The following is a 17,334-nucleotide window of genomic DNA, read 5'->3' on the forward strand; positions in this document are numbered from 1 at the left end:
CCTAATTTTTTAAAGGAAAAAAAGTTTGTTACATAAGGTTTTCTTGAGTTCTCGTAACTCAAGTGGGTTTTCACTCTATTATTCCCCTATCTATATAGTGAAAGTATTGGGAGAAATCCTATAAGGGTGGAGGAAGCCGTCAATCACTATTACAGTGTTTGAGTTATTGTCTAGCCAATAATATCATGTCATGTCAAGTCCCCATTCCACTCCCCATTTTGCACTCAATCACTAGCAATGATCAAACACATGGAGAGAGTGGTAAAGAATTTAAAAAAAATGTGATTGGTTGAAAGGGGTTAGGACCCACCATTAAACCCCATCTCTCTCCTCCTTATCTCCTCTTCCCGATCGGTGTATACTCACCGAAGAAACCTCAACCCACTCACTGATTTGAAGCTGGCACCCCTTCCCCATGCGACAACCCCCCTCCCCGATCAAAGTCACCGAGATGATACCAACCACCTTAAGACGGAAACCCAGGAAACTCAAAGTGTCTCAAACCAATCAATATTTTTTTATTTAAAAATTGTTGACTGACTTCATATTGCACCCCTTTAGGAATGATTAATAAAATAGTTATTTCTTTCTCAAAGTCCAATTAAATCTCTCTATTTCAAAATCGAAAAAAAGAATATTTTTAGTTTACTAGTTTGAAATACTTAGTTTCAGTTATATATAAATATACTTATGAGAGATCAAAACAAAATTAAATTTGAATTATTTTTTTCAACGAATAGGATACCGAAGAATTTACATACAAGAGGAGATTATTATTATTAGTAAACCATAATAATGCAACGAATTATTAAGAGTTAATTACTGTTTTCGTCCCTAAGGTTTGTCAAAAATAACGGTTTCAGTCCATTAGTTTAAAAATTGCGATTTCAGTCCATTAGTTTCATTTTCGTAACCATTTCAGTCCACTAACTTAACTCCATCCATTTATTTTGTTAACTTTGAGTTAACTAATGACCATTCAGATGTTACCTCTTAATGGTTTAAAACCTCTGAATGAATAAGAGGTAACCTCAAGTCTGAATGGTTAAGAGGTAACCTCTGAATGGTAAATCATCACATGTCACATTCTTCTACCTTCTCATTGGTAAAATTCTTTATGATTCCATTAAGAGGTAGCCTCTTAATGATGATTCAGAGGCTACCAAACAGCCCCTAACTAATTCAGGGACGGTTTGCGTCAGTTTTAGAAACACAGGGACTTAATTGTAAACTCTAAAACATTAAAACAAAAAAAATAGTAAATTCCAAAAAATCAAACAAATTCCAAAAAATTCTAAAAAATAATAAAAATTCTAAAAAATCATAAAAATTCTAAAAAATCCAAAAAATCCGTTTCGGCGCGAACTGTTTCGACCCGAACCGTTTCGAGCTGAACCGTCCGTACCGTTTCGAGCTGAACCGTTTCGACGCGAACCGTTTCGACCAGTACCGTTTCGAGCCGAACCGTTTCGACCCGTACCGTTTCGAAGCCGAACCGTTTCGAGCTGAACCGTCCGTACCGTTTCGACCCGAACCGTTTCGAGCTGAACCGTTTCGACGCGAACCGTTTCGACCAGTACCGTTTCGAGCCGAACCATTTCGACCCGTACCGTTTCGAAGCCGAACTGTTTCGAGCTGAACCGTTTCGAACCGAACCGTTTCGACCCGTACTGTTTCGAAGCCGTACCGTTTCAAGCCGTACCGTTTCGAACCGAACCGTGCCGTTTCGAACCGAACCCTTTCGAGCTGAACTGTTTCGAACCGAACCGTGCCGTATCGAACCGAACCGTTTCGAGCTGTACCGTTTTGACGCGAACCGTGCCGTATCGAACCGTGCCGTATCGAACCGTACCGGTTCGGCTTCGAAACAGTTCGCGTCGAAATGGTTCGCGTCGAAACGGTTCGCGTCCAAAGGGTTCGGTTCGAAACGGTTCACATCGAAACGGTACGGTTCGAAACGGTATAGCTCGAAACGGTTCAGTTCGAAACGGTTCAGCTCGAAACGGTTCGGTTCGATACGGCACGGTTCGGTTCGAAACGGTTCAGCTCGAAAGGGTTCGGTTCGAAACGGTACGGCTTGAAACGGTTCGGCTTCGAAACGGTACGGGTCGAAACAGTTCGGTTCGAAACGGTTCAACTCGAAACGGTTCGGCTTCGAAACGGTACGGGTCGAAACGGTTCGGCTCGAAACGGTACGGGTCGAAACGGTTCGCGTCGAAACGGTTCGGACGGTTCAGCTTGAAACGGTTCAGCTCGAAACGGTTCGGGTCGAAATGGTACGGGTCGAAACAGTTGGCGTCGAAACGGTTCAGCTCGAAACGGTTCGGGTTCGAAACAGTTCGCGCCGAAACGGATTTTTTGGATTTTTTAGAAGTTTTTAGAATTTTTATTATTTTTTAGAATTTTTTGGAATTTGTTTGGTTTTTTGGAATTTTTTTGATTTTTTGGAATTTACTATTTTTTTTGTTTTAATGTTTTAGAGTTTACACTTAAGTCCCTATGTTTCTAAAACTGACGCAAATCGTCTCTGAATTAGTTAGTTAACTCAAAGTTAACAAAATAAATGGATGGAGTTAAGTTAGTGGACTGAAATGGTTACGAAAATGAACTAATGGACTGAAATCGCAATTTTTAAACTAATGGACTGAAACCGTTATTTTTAACAAACCTCGGGGACGAAAACAGTAATTAACTCGAATTATTAATGTAAATCAGATAATAGTGTGGAAATTTACGGATTGATAATCAACTTTAATTAGAGAATTTTAAAAACAGTGTCGGCTCTGATGGTGTGCGGGGAGAACCTCCGTACAGGGTCCCTGATTTCGAGGGGCACGTGATTTAAAAAAAAAATTCCGATATATATATATATACTTCAATTTTTTAACAGTAAACACATACCAATTCCAATATAGGCTCATTTACAAATCATTTTTTATGATTTATAATTTAGCCCACTTATATTAGGTTTATTGGTTCCAATACTATTTTAATTTTAAAAAATAAAAATTATTAAACATAATTGCAAAGGCATAAGTGCATATTTTTTCAAGATCGAACATTGTAAATGAATTTATAGAGACACCACTATTTAGAAATCATAGAAAGATGCATACCTTTTATTTTAACTAGCTATGATATATAAGTCGATTATATCCTCTCACACTATATAGAAGTGTGTTATGCATTTTCATGTTTCTCTAATTGAAATTAGTTTTGTATTAGATGCATCCAAAACACATAACTCCATATAGATGCATGCTAGTTTTACAATAGTATATATCCTCTCTGTGGTGCATGTACTAACACTATACACTTCATAAAAAAAGTGCCCTTTAAATAAAAGTCTATGTTTGGCTTTGGTCTAAGAAGTGGGGTCGTTGAAAATTTTGTGTTACAACATCCTCTAGAACATAAAAAAACATGTGCCCCTTTAAACAAAACGTTTTAAGAAAAGTGTACATAAATTTTAATTTTCATGTCCCTTCAATCTTCTCATATGCAATGCATATAACTTTTAAATGTTTATATTTCTCTTAAATGTGTTAAATGTGATATATAATACGGTTTTTAAATGTTTATATTTCTCTTCCACTAATGCATGTAATTATCTTCTATTGTAATATTTTTCTGAAAGATTATAATTTCCAAGTTTTATAGAATTGTTTTACTAAATCTAATTATCCATAGATTTCCAAGAGGTAGGTGTAGAATTTCAACCATGCACGCAATATGATTTACATGCTTTGTGATTAAAGAAGGAAATTCATGTTTTAATAAATAAAAGAGTTAAATGCCATTTTAGTCTTTATGGTTTGAGGTATTTTGTCAGTTTAGTCTATATGTTTCATTTTTCGTTTGTGGGTCCAAAAAGGTTTCACCATTGCCATTTTAGTCTACTGGGTTAACTTCATCTATTTTTTATGTCAAGGGGAAAGGCAATTCGGTCATTTTATATGTAATTCTATTAACTAGAAGGGCAATTCGGCCATATAAAATGATCGAATTGCTCTTCTCGTTAACAGAAAAAATGGATGAAGTTAACCTAGTAAACTAAAATGATAATGGTGAAATCTTTTTGGATCAACAGACGAAAAATGAAACTTTTGGACTAAATTGGTAAAACGACCCAAACCACAGGGACTAAAATGACATTTAACTCTAAATAAAAAGAAGTTTAACTATTGAAATAGTGATTCATAGTATAGTAATAGGGTTGTTCCCTAGTATCAAAAGACATGTTTTTTAACGTTGTGTGTAGCATGATTCATACATGGCCCAGTAGACATTGTTTAACGTTGCTGCCTAAAGTCTTGTGTGAAAGGTCATTTGTAATAGGGTTGTTCCCTACTATCAAAAGACATGTTTTTTGTTTTGTTTTTTTACTTAAATTGTCAAAATCTAGTAAAAATACTTAAATGTTATATATACATCTAGTTATACAACAACAACAACAACAACCATACCCAGTAAATCTCACAAATAGCAAAGCTACTTATATATACATCTAGTTATCTACATACGAAAACAAAACTTTTTATTTGTATGCTAAAATTTTGATTCCTAATTATAATTACTCTGCATACTACCACGAGGTCCTTTGCCTAATGGCATTACGGAAATCATTTCAACCAATTGGTAAGTATTCAAATTGTGGATTTTAGATGATTTAGAACTTGACATCGTGTATATTGTCGTTCTAAAAATATATATTAGCTAAGGACGCCTCATATAATCAAAGTGAATGAAAGTTTCATAGTCAAATACCGTTAGAAGATAAACTGGTTAGTTGAAAGATTAACAAAATTGAAGGGGTATAGTAATTTTTATGTAAATAATGAAAAATGCTTTGTTTTGTGTTTCAAAAGTTATGTAATGTATGTGGATTTTCATATATACCATCTTATTTATTTTAAGTTTTAACTGTGCTTTATAATTTTGGTTGGTTCATTTGTACAACTATTAGTAAAACTTAAATCATTTTAATTTTTGTAAGAAGTTTCGTTTATACAGTGACGGATCCAACCCTGTTTTGTAGGTTCACATAAACCCACTCAGTATGGAAAAAATATAAACAATTATTAGTGAGAATCTTGTATGATATGAAAAAATTTAGTAAGAGTACCAAAACGAACCCACTGTAAAAAGTTTCTGAATTCGCCACTGCGTATATAAAAATAAATTACTTGGTACACATAACGTATATGTCATATAACTATTTTGTATTCGTACTCAATGATTTTGTACTTATTTATTTACATAAATAACCTTTTTTCATATATAAAAACTATAATATGATACCAACATGTATCGTCACAAGTCTTTTCTGGAAGGATAAGCATCCCACCAAACATAAATTAATCATAAGATGACGCAAAGACTCACTCTCCACAATTAAATAGATTATTAAGAACCTCCTTAATCTTCAGGGTATTAAACTATGTGGTATAAACAACTAACTTCAAATAAAACAAATACCAAATTAATAAGTTTTGTTTGTTTCTAGCTAATAGATAATCGTTGCGTATGAACATATACTTAATTACATGTGGTTGCATAAATCTTGATCCTGCATTTTATTTTATCTATAGAAGGAATTAAGTGATGAGAGATAGTTAAGAGAAGGGAATGTTTGGTGTTCATAGGTAGGGGTGTAATGAGCTGAGTTGAGTCTGGAGTTCGCCTAGGATCGAGCTAAAACTTATTTAACTTATGAGTGCTCGAGTTTGACTTGGTTCAAGCTCGAGCTCTAATCAGATTCGACTCGTTTATTATACATTAATTAATCTACATACATATATATTTATATAACTATAGTTTCCTCCCCTAAAATAACATATCCCTAGTTGTAAATTATCCCTTGTTTCTACAAACAAGCATGCCCAAAATGTTTTAAATGTGATATATTTCTGATTATATCAAACATTTAGTAGAAAAAGATAATAAAAAACAAATACAAAACTAGTACAAAGTTGAATTTGACATATAATTTAATGATAACTCTTAGACTACTATTAATTAAATATCGGAAAATATTTTTTCAAATATAGAAGTTCAATTTCAAACTCACTTTTCTAAAATATTCTATATTACATTGTTTTAAAGCAAAAAGTGCAAGTTAAACATTGCCATTTTTATTATTAATTTTGTTTTTAATAGTTGAAGCCCATCACTGTGTATTTTGGAAGATATATATAAATTAATAAATGGATGCTGCTTGATGCATACCTGAAATACCAAATTCTCTTCCTAAAATGGCCAAAGTGCATCCTTGTATACCTTCTTCATCTTCTTCTTGTTCAACCCAAAGAGAAACATACACTATATGGATGAAGTCACTTGTATTAAACTCTAACGGGTATACGGTTTACGATTCCAATGGAGAAGTCGTTTATCGTATAGATAACTATGATAGCAAGTGTAGAAGTGAAGTTTATTTGATGGATCTTCGGGGAAATATTTTATGCACGATACTTCGAAAGGTAAATTCGAATTTTATGATTTATGAAGATAATTGCAACTTGTGACATCACAAATTGATTTTTAGTATTTGTAATGAAAGCAATTAATGATGGTTCTTAAAATCATTTATAACATGTTTTTTATTTTGTAATAAATAAAGTCACTACATAAGAACTACAAATTTGGCGACGAATTGAATTAATTACCAAATACAAATTCTTTTGTTTTTTAAAGTGATATCAAAATAATACTTTTATGTTCAAACTATGTTACAGAAACTACTGCGGTTTGGGCTTTGGGATTGTTATAACGATAAAGATTCTCGGATACCATGGTTTAAAGTTGGAAAAGCTTTTGGATTTTTCAATAACGATTCGGTTTATGATATTTTGGTTGGAACCAACGAAGCACAAAATATAAGTAGCTCGAACCATAGAATGGAAGGATCGGTTCATAACTTAGAGTTCAAGATATTTGACGGTGAAGGACAAATCATGGCCGTGGTGAGACTTGGTTAATTAAAGTTGTATGTTTACATGGATCACGTTTTATTCTGTTATGAATAACAATTAGCTTTGTTTCGTGATGCAGATGCAAAGAAAACTATCGTCGTCAGGCGTCGCATTGGGTGAAGACGTATTGTTCGTGACCATTGAGCCACATATAGATCATATATTCGTAATGGCTTTAGTAGCGATACTAGGATTAATTCGTCGAAAAATGTAGATAACAAATCATCATTTTTGATGTTTGAACAAAAAATACATGTACTTGTATGTGTAAACTAACTAGAGGTGTACCCATGTACTAAACACAAGTGTTACACGACACAAGTAAAATTTCTTTTATGCGTTCTAAAATATTCGATACTTGTTTTTATATGTTATATTTATGTATTTAACACTTAGATGACATGACACTGATTCACTAGACATTTTTTTATAAATACACGAGTAAGAGAATAATGAGTCCGCCGCTTCAGATAAGTCTCTTTTACAAATGATCTTTTAGCGTACTCGTATGTTGTTAAGACGGATTACATTATGTTATCTATAATCTATATGTTGTTTGTATCGAAATATAAGGTTACTGCATGATTGATAATCATCCGACTTGTTTTACATAGTCCATTTTGTTCGTCAGTTTTGTGCCGGTTATCCATCCAAATGTTCATAACAGTTAAGAGTTACATGCACTTCGTTTATATGTTTTTGATACATAGTACTTATTCTGGTGGCTGCCCGCCTGCCCGGTTGAACATCGAAAAATAATTACCTAAATATAGCACCCATCATGAAAATTCACATTGAAGTGATTACACGACAGGGGGGACTTATGAAAATATAATATTTGAGTGTTTTTTTAACGAGAACGAACGACGTGTCAACCATCATGATACCGAGCGCTGTGGCCAAGGTTGACTACTCGACCGCCGCCAGCCCCTTGGCTCTCCCACATGTGCGGAAACCCGACCTCCATCCGCCCGAAGGCACGACAGTGGAATAATCGTAAAACCTCGCACCTATCCAAGACGAACCGGTGTCACCCGTATTCGGCCTTCACCCGGATGCCACAAAAAATAATGGGAAGAATAGGAGTCGAACCTGGGTCATAAGAAACGCCAAGAACCGCTCCACCACTACCTGATTGTCATAATATTTGAGTGTTAATAGAAAAGAGAGGGGTGGACCGTAGGTGCAACATTATCAATTGAACCTCACTTCCATCATCTCTTCTAACAAAAGTGTGTTGGAAATCAAGCCCCACAAACACACAAGAAACTCAAGAATTAAGAAGATTGTATTACTGCTTATAACTTTCTTATTATCTAGAATTGAGAGTACAAAATTAATTACTTTTTTTTACATATAAAACCAATATAAATACCCATCAATTTTTAACATTTTTTTTTACCACTTCTCTACTTCTTCTACCATATCTCTTTATTTAATTTCCTCCAACAACCAATGGCGGACCCAGGAATTTTTTCATGGGGGTGCGAAACATTTTTAAAAATTTTAGGCTCCTAGGTATATAAGTAAAAAAATCGGTTCGTATCGGGTCGGTTCGGGTCGTGTCAGGTCAGGTCGGGTCGGGTCGTGTAAAACAAAAGAAATTGCGCCATAACGTCCTTACTCATGGTTCCTATCACAAATAAATTGATCCATAAGTTCATCGCTCCATAATATAATGTTTCAATTTTAATTTTCAACCCTAGAAATCGTGTGTAATCACGCTAAAAATCATCTAAACAACACATTCACCCTAAAAATAATCTAAACAACCATAAATAACGTCAAAACACATGAAATTTCAAACCTATTTAAGAATTTTGTTACCCTTTGGTGTCAGACGGCGATGGTTCGCGGCTGTTGATGTCGTGCTGTTGTGGTTGCTGTTGTGTTCGATGATCGCTGGCAGGAGACGACCCAAGAGAGGGAGGGCGGGAGGAATTCTAAGGGACTATTAGGCTTATTTTAATTATTATAGTTTGAACTTAGGTTGAGTTTGGTTAATGAGCTAGTAATTAGTGGGCTAATTATGTTTAATGAAATAGTGGGTTAAGGTATTGCGTATTTGGGTATTTGGGTTAAGTTGGGTGGGCTAATTATGTTTAATGAAATAGTGGGTTAAGGTATTGCGTATTTGGGTTAAGTTGGTTAGTATAAGTTTATATAATTTAGGTAGTTTTTTTTTTTTTTTTTAATTAGAGTTTACTAAAAAAATTTAAAATATAAATCAATAACATTTTTTACCTAAGGTATGTGGACGAAAAATTCCAACGGGTGCGGATGAAAAAATTCAAGGGGTGCGAACGAAAAAATCCAAGGGGTGCGGACGAGATTTTCAACGGAAAATAGCACTAAATTTTTTTTCCCGAGGGTGCGCCCGCCCACCTTGGGCTAGGGGTAAGTCTGCCCCTGCCAACAACAAAAGATCGAGATGAGGAAAAATATCCAAACGTCGTACGATAAAAAGATTTCTCTAAAAGAAAAACGCAAAGATATGAAATTTCTCACCATGCCCGTCAATCACCTTACTAACCCACAATTGACAATGACGTTGGAAATGAAAGAAGAAATCATGAAAAAATATAACATGGAGAAATCATGGAGTTTTTAATTTTTTTTTTTAAATTTATGTAGCTTTTTTTTATTTTTTGTAGTTTTTTAAAATATTATATGTAATCTTCTCTTTTATTTTAATTAGTGTGTTATTTTAATTAAATGAAATTTAAAATAGTTTAAACAAAACACAAAAAAAAAATCCATATTAGCCGAAGCCACACCACACCACACCTTTATTTTTGAATGAGTAAACTTCTGTTTTGCTCCCTGTGGTTTGGTCACTTTAACGGTTTTGCTCCAAACCTTTAAAAATAGCCATTTTACTCCCTGATGTTTCGTTTTTTTGCCAGTTTGCTCCCCGCCTCTAACTCCATCCAATTTGTTTGTTTTTCCATTTTGCTCCCCGCAGGGAGCAAACTGGCCACAAAACCAAAACATCAGAGAGTAAAATGACTATTTTTAAAAGTTTGGAGCAAAACCGTTAAAGTGAACAAACCACAAAGAGCAAAACGGAAGTTTACTCTTTTTGAATATTACCTTGTGAATCTCACATTCACCATGTGCCAAACAATGCCTCCAATCCGAATCCAAGTCCCTTCATACTCTATAGTTTTAAGAGGCATGTTCCTATCGTAACTGTTTGAAAAGAAAAGAATTAAAAAACATACACAAAATGGTCCACTTATAGAAAGCCACGTGGCCCAATCGAATACATAACAGTCGACGTGAATTGTTGTATAGGATATTTTCTGTAGTTTTTTTAATTCTTTTTTTTTGTAGTTTTTTAAAATATTATATATAATCTTAGGGATCAGCAAATGGTACCAGGTACCGGTACTGAATTTATCGAACCAGGTACATTTTTGTATCAATTCGGTACCGACTTTTAACTTTTCGGTACCGGTTTTTACATTAAAATACCGGTACCGAACCGTACCCTGCCGAGTATATTCGGCACCGGTACCTACTTTTGAGGATTTTCGTTACCGGTTTGGTATCGAACGGATACCATGCTCATCCCTATGTAATCTTCTCTTCTATTTTAATTAGTGTGTTATTTTAATTAAATGAAATTTAAAATAGTTTAAACAAAAAATAAAACAAAATCCATATGGCTGGTACGGCAGCCGAAACCACACCACACCACACCTTTGTTTTTGAATATTACCTTCATAGGCGGATCTTATAAGGGCTGTGGCAGGGCCACGGCTCGGGCAAGTTTTTCGGCCGTAGTGCTAATTTTCCGCATTTCGATCGAAATTTTTTATATATACTATGTTTGGCCCGGGCTTGCCCGGGCTTTTTTTAGTGCCCGTGTCTTTCGGCCCTGACACGCTCAACGGGCAAGATCCGCCACTGATTACCTTATAGATCACACATCACAACATGTCGAGCAATCCCACTAACACCCATAGTTTTAAGAGGCATGTTCCTAACGTAACTGCTTGAAAAGAAAAGAATTAAAAAAAACATACACAACATGGTCCACTTATAGAAAGCCACGTGGCCCAAGTGAATACATAACAATCGACGTGAATTGTTATTGTTATATATATAGGATAAAATAGTTGAAGTTCATCTGTATTTGGAAGTCAAATTTAGAAAAGTAAACTACCAAAAAGGTCCCTGAGTTTGGTATTTTTTACACTTTAGTTTAAAACTTAAATATTTTGAATCTGGGTCCCTATGGTTTCAATTTTATTGACATTTTCATCTAAAAGCAAAATCGGGTCAGATTTTTTAGTTAAAATCTAGCTTTTTTGTCTTTTTCATCCCTTATAATGAAGGACAAAATGATCAGATTTTTTAAATTTGTTATAATAAAACGTTAAAAGATCATTTTGCCCTTCATTAAAAGGGAGGAAAAAGACAGAACAGTTGGATCTTAACTGAAAAATCTGATCAGATTTTTATTTTGGGTGAAAATGGCAACAAAACTAAAATCACAGGGACCCAGATTCAAAAGGTTTAAGTTTTGAACTAATGTGGCAAAAGTAAACAAACCTCAGGGACCATTTTAGCAGTCTACTCTGTTTAAAAGGATGCTGCTTGATGCATACTTGAATACCAATACCAAATTCTCTTCCTAAAATGGCTAAAGTGCATCTTTGTATACCTTCTTCATCTTCTTCTTGTTCAATGGCTAAAGTGCATCTTTGTATACCTTCTTCATCTTCTTCTTGTTCAACCCAAAGAGAAACATACACTATATGGATGAAGTCACTTGTATTAAACTCTAACGGGTATACGGTTTACGATTCCAATGGAGAAGTCGTTTTTCGTATAGATAACTATGATAGCAAGTGTAGAAGTGAAGTTTATTTGATGGATCTTCGGGGAAATATTGTATGCACGATACTTCGAAAGGTAATTTGAATTTTATGATTTGATTAAGTTAATTGTAACTTGTGATGATTTAAGAATTTTTCACAAATTGTAACTTGTGATGATTAAAAATTAAATGTTGAATACTAAAAAAATTGTAATGAATAAAGTCACTACATAAGAGCTACAAATTTGGTGATAAATTGGCGATGAATTGAATTCATCGTCAAATACAATTTCTTTTGTTTTTAAAAGTGATATTAAAATAATACTTTTATATTCAAACTATGTTACAGAAACTATTGCGATTTGGGCTTTGGGATTGTTATAACGATAAAGATTCTCGGATACCTTGGTTTAAAGTGGGAAAAGCTTTTGGCTTTTTCAATAACGATTATATTTATGATATTTTGGTTGGAACGAACGAAGCACAAAGTATAAGTAGCTCGAGCCATAGAATGGAAGGATCGGTTGATAACTTAGAGTTCAAGATATTTGATGGTAAAGGACGAATTATGGCCGTGGTGAGACTTGGTTGTTATTATTATTATATTTTTTGGAACAACAAATTTGGATCACTAAAAAGATAATTAAAATAAAGTTGGTTCATTAAAGTTGTATGTTTAAATGGATCATGTTTTGTTCTATTATGAAAACAATTGGCTTCGTTTCGTGATGTAGGTGCAAAGAAAACTATCATCTTCAGGCGTCGCATTGGGTGAAGACGTATTGTTCGTGACCATTGAGCCGCACATAGATCATATATTCGTAATGTCTTTAGTAGCGATACTAGGATTAATTCGTCGAAAAATGTAGATAATAATTCGTCATTTTTGGTGTTTATACAAAAAAAAAAAAAAAATACATGCGCTTGTACGTGTAAACTAACCAAAGTTGTATTCATGTACTAAACACAAGTGTCGCACGACACAAGTAAAAATTCTTTTATGTGTTATGTATGCATTTAAATGACACTGATTCACTGGACATTATTTTATAAATGCACGAGTAAGAGAATAATGAGTCCGCCACTTCAGATAAATCTCTTTTACAAATGATCTTTTAGCATACTCGTATGTTGTTAAGACGGATTATATTATGCTATCTATAATGTATATGTTGTTTGTATCGAAATAAAAGGTTACTACATGATAATCAGCCGGCCTGTTTTACGTAGTCCATTTTGTTCGTCAGAGTCAGTTTTGTGCCGGTTATCATGCAAATGTTCATAATAGTTAGGAGTTACGTGCAATTGGTTTATATGTTTTTTTTTTTATTTTTTATTATCGATTATATAATAAAAACTTAAAAAGTACTTAAGAAACAAAAAAAGCGTCCACAACGTGGGGTGCACCTCCCTTATTTGATTTTTTTTTTTTTTTTTTTTTTATGAAAGATAGTGATTTTTTCGTGAATGTTGGGAGGTCTAGCATACGTTGTCTTAACTGGATCCGCGCTAGAGAACCCTCTAGCATAATAGATCCCCAATTTAAACCCCTCAATGAGAAACACCTATCACCCAGACTCGAACTTGAGACCTGGAGGAGAAAACTCATCCGGACCCACCAAAGATGGAACTTAAATACCGTGGCGACCACTATAGCACTAGTGATGGTTCCTTATTTGAATATAAGAGTAAATTGCTATTTTAGTCCCTGAGTTTTTGTCCAAATTGTCATTTTAGTCCAAATAGTTTTTTTTCTCCTCTGGCTCCCTGACTTTTTCTTTTTCTTGTCATTTAGATCACATTGTCTAACTTAGTCTAAAAACCAGGTTATAATCAGGGGTATTTTTGGTATTAAATTATTAGGAGGTTTATAAATTATGTTGTAAACTACCACTGGTTATCACTACACAACAGTTATGCTAAAAATACCCCTGGTTATAACCAGATGTTTAGACTGAGTTAGACAATGTGATTAAAATGGCAAAAAAATGGAAAAGTCGGGAACCCAGAGGAGAAAAAAAACTATTTAAACTAAAATGGCAATTTAGATCAAACATCATGGACTAAAATGACAATTTACTCTTGAATATTTTTTTTTGAACGGCAAATTTGGATCACTGACGGACCACTAGAGTGATCATATTCATCTCCACTAGGCATAATGCCTATACACCAATTCAGGAGGAAACCCAATAAATATGGGAAAACCCCCTTATGGAAATTGAACCCAAAACCTATTAATACAAAGTATTATCCCACCACCAAAATATCACTATAAAGCGATCAGTGTTACTCTTGAATATAAAGTTGGTTTGTTTTTAAAGTGTTTTTCTCGATAACTTCAAGATAGTGTTTTTCTCGATAAGTTCAATATATTATTTTATTTATAAAAAGAAGAAGAAGAAGAAGAAGAATCAACACTAGCTATCGAGAAAAACCAATACTCGGATAAGATATAAAAACAATCAAGATTGCAAATCAATTTCTATATGAAAAATGAAGTTCTAATTTTTTGTGTTAAACAAACAAAATGAAAATCTATATATAGGGGGGTTGCAACTCTTTGCGAAAGGGTACAATAGTTAGCAGTTAAATTATCAATTGTATCAATGAAAAGTCTCCATGGAAATATGTTGCTACTTAGTAGTTACCACTGCTCGCATTTACTACTTGGCATAGCTACTGTTGAGTTAAGTTGCTACTTCCCGGCAAATTACAACCGATAAGATAACTCCTAATGCTTAGTGGTAACTTGCTACTAAGCTTCATGGTCATTGTTGGTCTAAATTGCCACTATTTTTTAGTTACCACTTATGATTGGTTGCAACTCACTATTGATGATAAGTTGCTACTACATATAATTTTTCTTGCAACTTTTAACTGATCATGCAAATCTGAAGCAAACCTATCATGGGCTCAGCCCATCGGGACGCCACCCTGAATCTTACTAGAGCGATGCTCCTTTGGAACCTCCATAGTATAGGGGTTTCACCCCTTAGAACCCTAAAGGTTCTTTAGTGCCCGAAATCATAATAGGGATTGAAATAGTGTGTACTTCAAACCTCCTAACTCATATCAATTTATATTATGATACCCCATTTTGTGGTAAGTAAAATCTAATCATACAAAAATTATATTGATGATACTAAAATCACCAACATAGGTATGCATTCGGGCTTTATTAAGGATGTTAGGAAATATCATTTGTAAAACCCTAAGTATTTAGGTGAAGTGTCGAAGAAAAAGATACTTCAAAAGACATAAGTTATGTCTCGTGGGACAATTGGTGTAGGTTCAATTTTGTGTAATGGTGTTCTCTTGTTGGTTCTCTTTGTTTGCATAGTGTGTTGTGCCGTCTCTGCTTGCTGGTAGGGGGCATTCTATGAATGAAGTTGATTTTCAAAAAAAAAAAAAATCTATATTTTTTAAAACTGTTTATCGTTTGTTGAGATTATTTAGGGATATTGAAATTTAATAATCCTAACTTTCACTCATCGGCCGACATGAATCCCAACATAAAAAATTCTCTCTAATAGTCCCAACTTGCAAATTGTTTTCCCCCACCGATCCTTTTCTAACTGGGGTCTAACCCAATTAGTTTTTTTGTTTCTTTCTTTCGTGCATGGTAAAATTACTTAGGTGCCCTTATTTTATCTATTAGCTTCTTAAATATTTAGGACTTGACAAAGTTTTAGTTCCATTATTTAGCAGACAAACCGCATTCAAATGCTATCTACTGCATGATAATCTTATTACAAACAAACATACCCAGTAAAGTGTTGGGTTTTGTGGAGTCTTCGGCCAAGACCACAGGGCACGTGGCCTAATTTACGTATTTCTTGTTCCCAAAGTTATACACCCTAATTTTGTATTATTATAAATAGATGGGTAGAGCATTTGTAATTCGTATCACCTCTAAAAGAAATAAAAACATCCTAGTTGTATCCCGTGGGAGTGGGTAAACTTAGACCAAACCACGTTAAATCTCCGTGTTCTTTAGTTTTCGTATTGTAATCTTGTGTGAATATTTATCATATAGAGAGGCTGCGCCCATTAAGAGCCGCGACTCAACTAACCCTTTTGAAGAAAATAAGAAAACATAAAACACATACTAGTAGTAAAATAAGAAAGAAAAGAGGACGACAAAAATAGGCACGAATCGCCTAGACATAGCTAAGAGAAATCCTAAAATTTCTAAACTTTATCCTACATCTCCAAGAACTCCTATCACCGCACAGGTGCATGATAATCTTATTCTGATTATTTAATATCTTATAATCACATTCAAAACACCTCCTTAATCTGTTGACAAATCTGGGTCTAGTCAACTACTCTACTCAACCAGATTACAACAATCATTAAACCTGAGTTAGGGCAAGCCTACCCCCAACCAGTTTTATTTTTGTGTCAAACTATTCATAGTTATTTTTGTTTCTTGTTTCTTTGTTCACATGTGATGTGATGTGATAATAGATATTTTGAGCTAGGAAGACACAATTTTCTAACTTTTAAAACCATCCGTAGTGGGGCGTTATTTTTAAAAAAAAATTGAAAAAAAGCGCCCCAAAACGCCCCCTCCCCCACTACACTAGGCGTTTTGGGGCGTTACTTTTGGGAAAAATTGTTTTTGGCGTTATGTTTAAAACGCCGAATTGCTCTGACACATGTTATGTTGGTAGCTTGGACCACTAAGACCCACCAATCAAATTACCCTGACACACCCACATGTTTTTTTTTTCATTAAAAATAATATGGGGTTATTGGAATAATGCCCCACTATACCACTTTATGCTATAATGCCCCATGCTGACTGGGATGACACGTGTCGGATAATGCCCCATGGTGGGGCATTATATTTCTTCACCACTACACATAGTCTAAAAGCCCAAGTTGTAGACTAGTAGTAACTAGCTAGTAGTTTAATTTGGCTACATATAGATAAGAATGTATGATATTTTCAAGAAAAAAGATAAGAATGTATGATAAGACATACGACTCTTCATCTCTTAGTTTCAACTAGTGTTTAACCCCGCGTTGCGGGCGTGAAGACGTAAAACCATATTAAGCAAACGACAACCAAAACCGGAAAATCGTAAAACAAAAACACGAATTATACGATCATGTGACATAAAACGTAGGAAAAATAAACTCAAACTTATATCACGAGCTGACGTAAAATGTAGACAAACTCAGCTTTGTAGAGAAAAATAAATACCCAACTAAATACCCAAAGGAATAAAAATGTAATTATACTATAAGAAAAAACAAAAGAAAAAAAATATCCAATACTTGGATCTGTTTGATGAAAGAGATGATACTCAAATGGTACTTTAGTAAATATCTTTATAATGAAGGTTTAATTGGCTACTATAGCCAAGATGCTACCTAAATTGTTAATATACTAGAATTTTCCGACCCCCGCTTTGCGGGGAACCCCAATTTCTTTACAAAAGTTTAGCTGACCCATCGACGTCCAAAATCATGCGATCGTATTTTATAGTTTTTCGATATGTTAAAGGTGCCGAGAGCACA

General features: G+C 34.3%; 2 protein-coding genes across 2 annotated transcripts; both read left to right on the forward strand.

Annotated features, from left to right (window-relative positions):
• The first annotated feature begins 6,254 nt into the window (after window positions 1–6,254).
• Window positions 6,255–7,363, forward strand: LOC110945155 (protein LURP-one-related 4). The gene is made up of 3 exons (XM_022186767.2): window positions 6,255–6,482; window positions 6,738–6,965; window positions 7,054–7,363. The coding sequence occupies exons 1-3, from the start codon at window positions 6,255–6,257 to the stop codon at window positions 7,186–7,188; spliced, it is 591 nt and encodes a 196-aa protein (XP_022042459.1). The 3' UTR covers window positions 7,189–7,363.
• Window positions 7,364–11,637: 4,274 nt separating this feature from the next.
• On the forward strand, window positions 11,638–12,856 carry LOC110945156 (protein LURP-one-related 4). The gene is made up of 3 exons (XM_022186768.2): window positions 11,638–11,897; window positions 12,152–12,379; window positions 12,537–12,856. The coding sequence occupies exons 1-3, from the start codon at window positions 11,670–11,672 to the stop codon at window positions 12,669–12,671; spliced, it is 591 nt and encodes a 196-aa protein (XP_022042460.1). The 5' UTR covers window positions 11,638–11,669; the 3' UTR covers window positions 12,672–12,856.
• Window positions 12,857–17,334: the final 4,478 nt, after the last annotated feature.

The sequence above is a fragment of the Helianthus annuus genome, chromosome 6 (assembly GCF_002127325.2).
Source record: "Helianthus annuus cultivar XRQ/B chromosome 6, HanXRQr2.0-SUNRISE, whole genome shotgun sequence".
Lineage (NCBI taxonomy): Eukaryota > Viridiplantae > Streptophyta > Magnoliopsida > Asterales > Asteraceae > Helianthus > Helianthus annuus.

What these genes read in the sequence shown, in the direction of transcription:
- LOC110945156 (XM_022186768.2), top strand. Translation starts at nt 11,670, where the DNA reads ATGGCTAAAGTGCATCTTTGTATACCTTCTTCATCTTCTTCTTGTTCA. An exon ending in TATGCACGATACTTCGAAAG is followed by an intron (nt 11,898 to 12,151) that starts GTAATTTGAATT and finishes ACTATGTTACAG; the next exon opens with AAACTATTGCGATTTGGGCT. An exon ending in AAGGACGAATTATGGCCGTG is followed by an intron (nt 12,380 to 12,536) that starts GTGAGACTTGGT and finishes TTCGTGATGTAG; the next exon opens with GTGCAAAGAAAACTATCATC.
- LOC110945155 (XM_022186767.2), top strand. Translation starts at nt 6,255, where the DNA reads ATGGCCAAAGTGCATCCTTGTATACCTTCTTCATCTTCTTCTTGTTCA. An exon ending in TATGCACGATACTTCGAAAG is followed by an intron (nt 6,483 to 6,737) that starts GTAAATTCGAAT and finishes ACTATGTTACAG; the next exon opens with AAACTACTGCGGTTTGGGCT. An exon ending in AAGGACAAATCATGGCCGTG is followed by an intron (nt 6,966 to 7,053) that starts GTGAGACTTGGT and finishes TTCGTGATGCAG; the next exon opens with ATGCAAAGAAAACTATCGTC.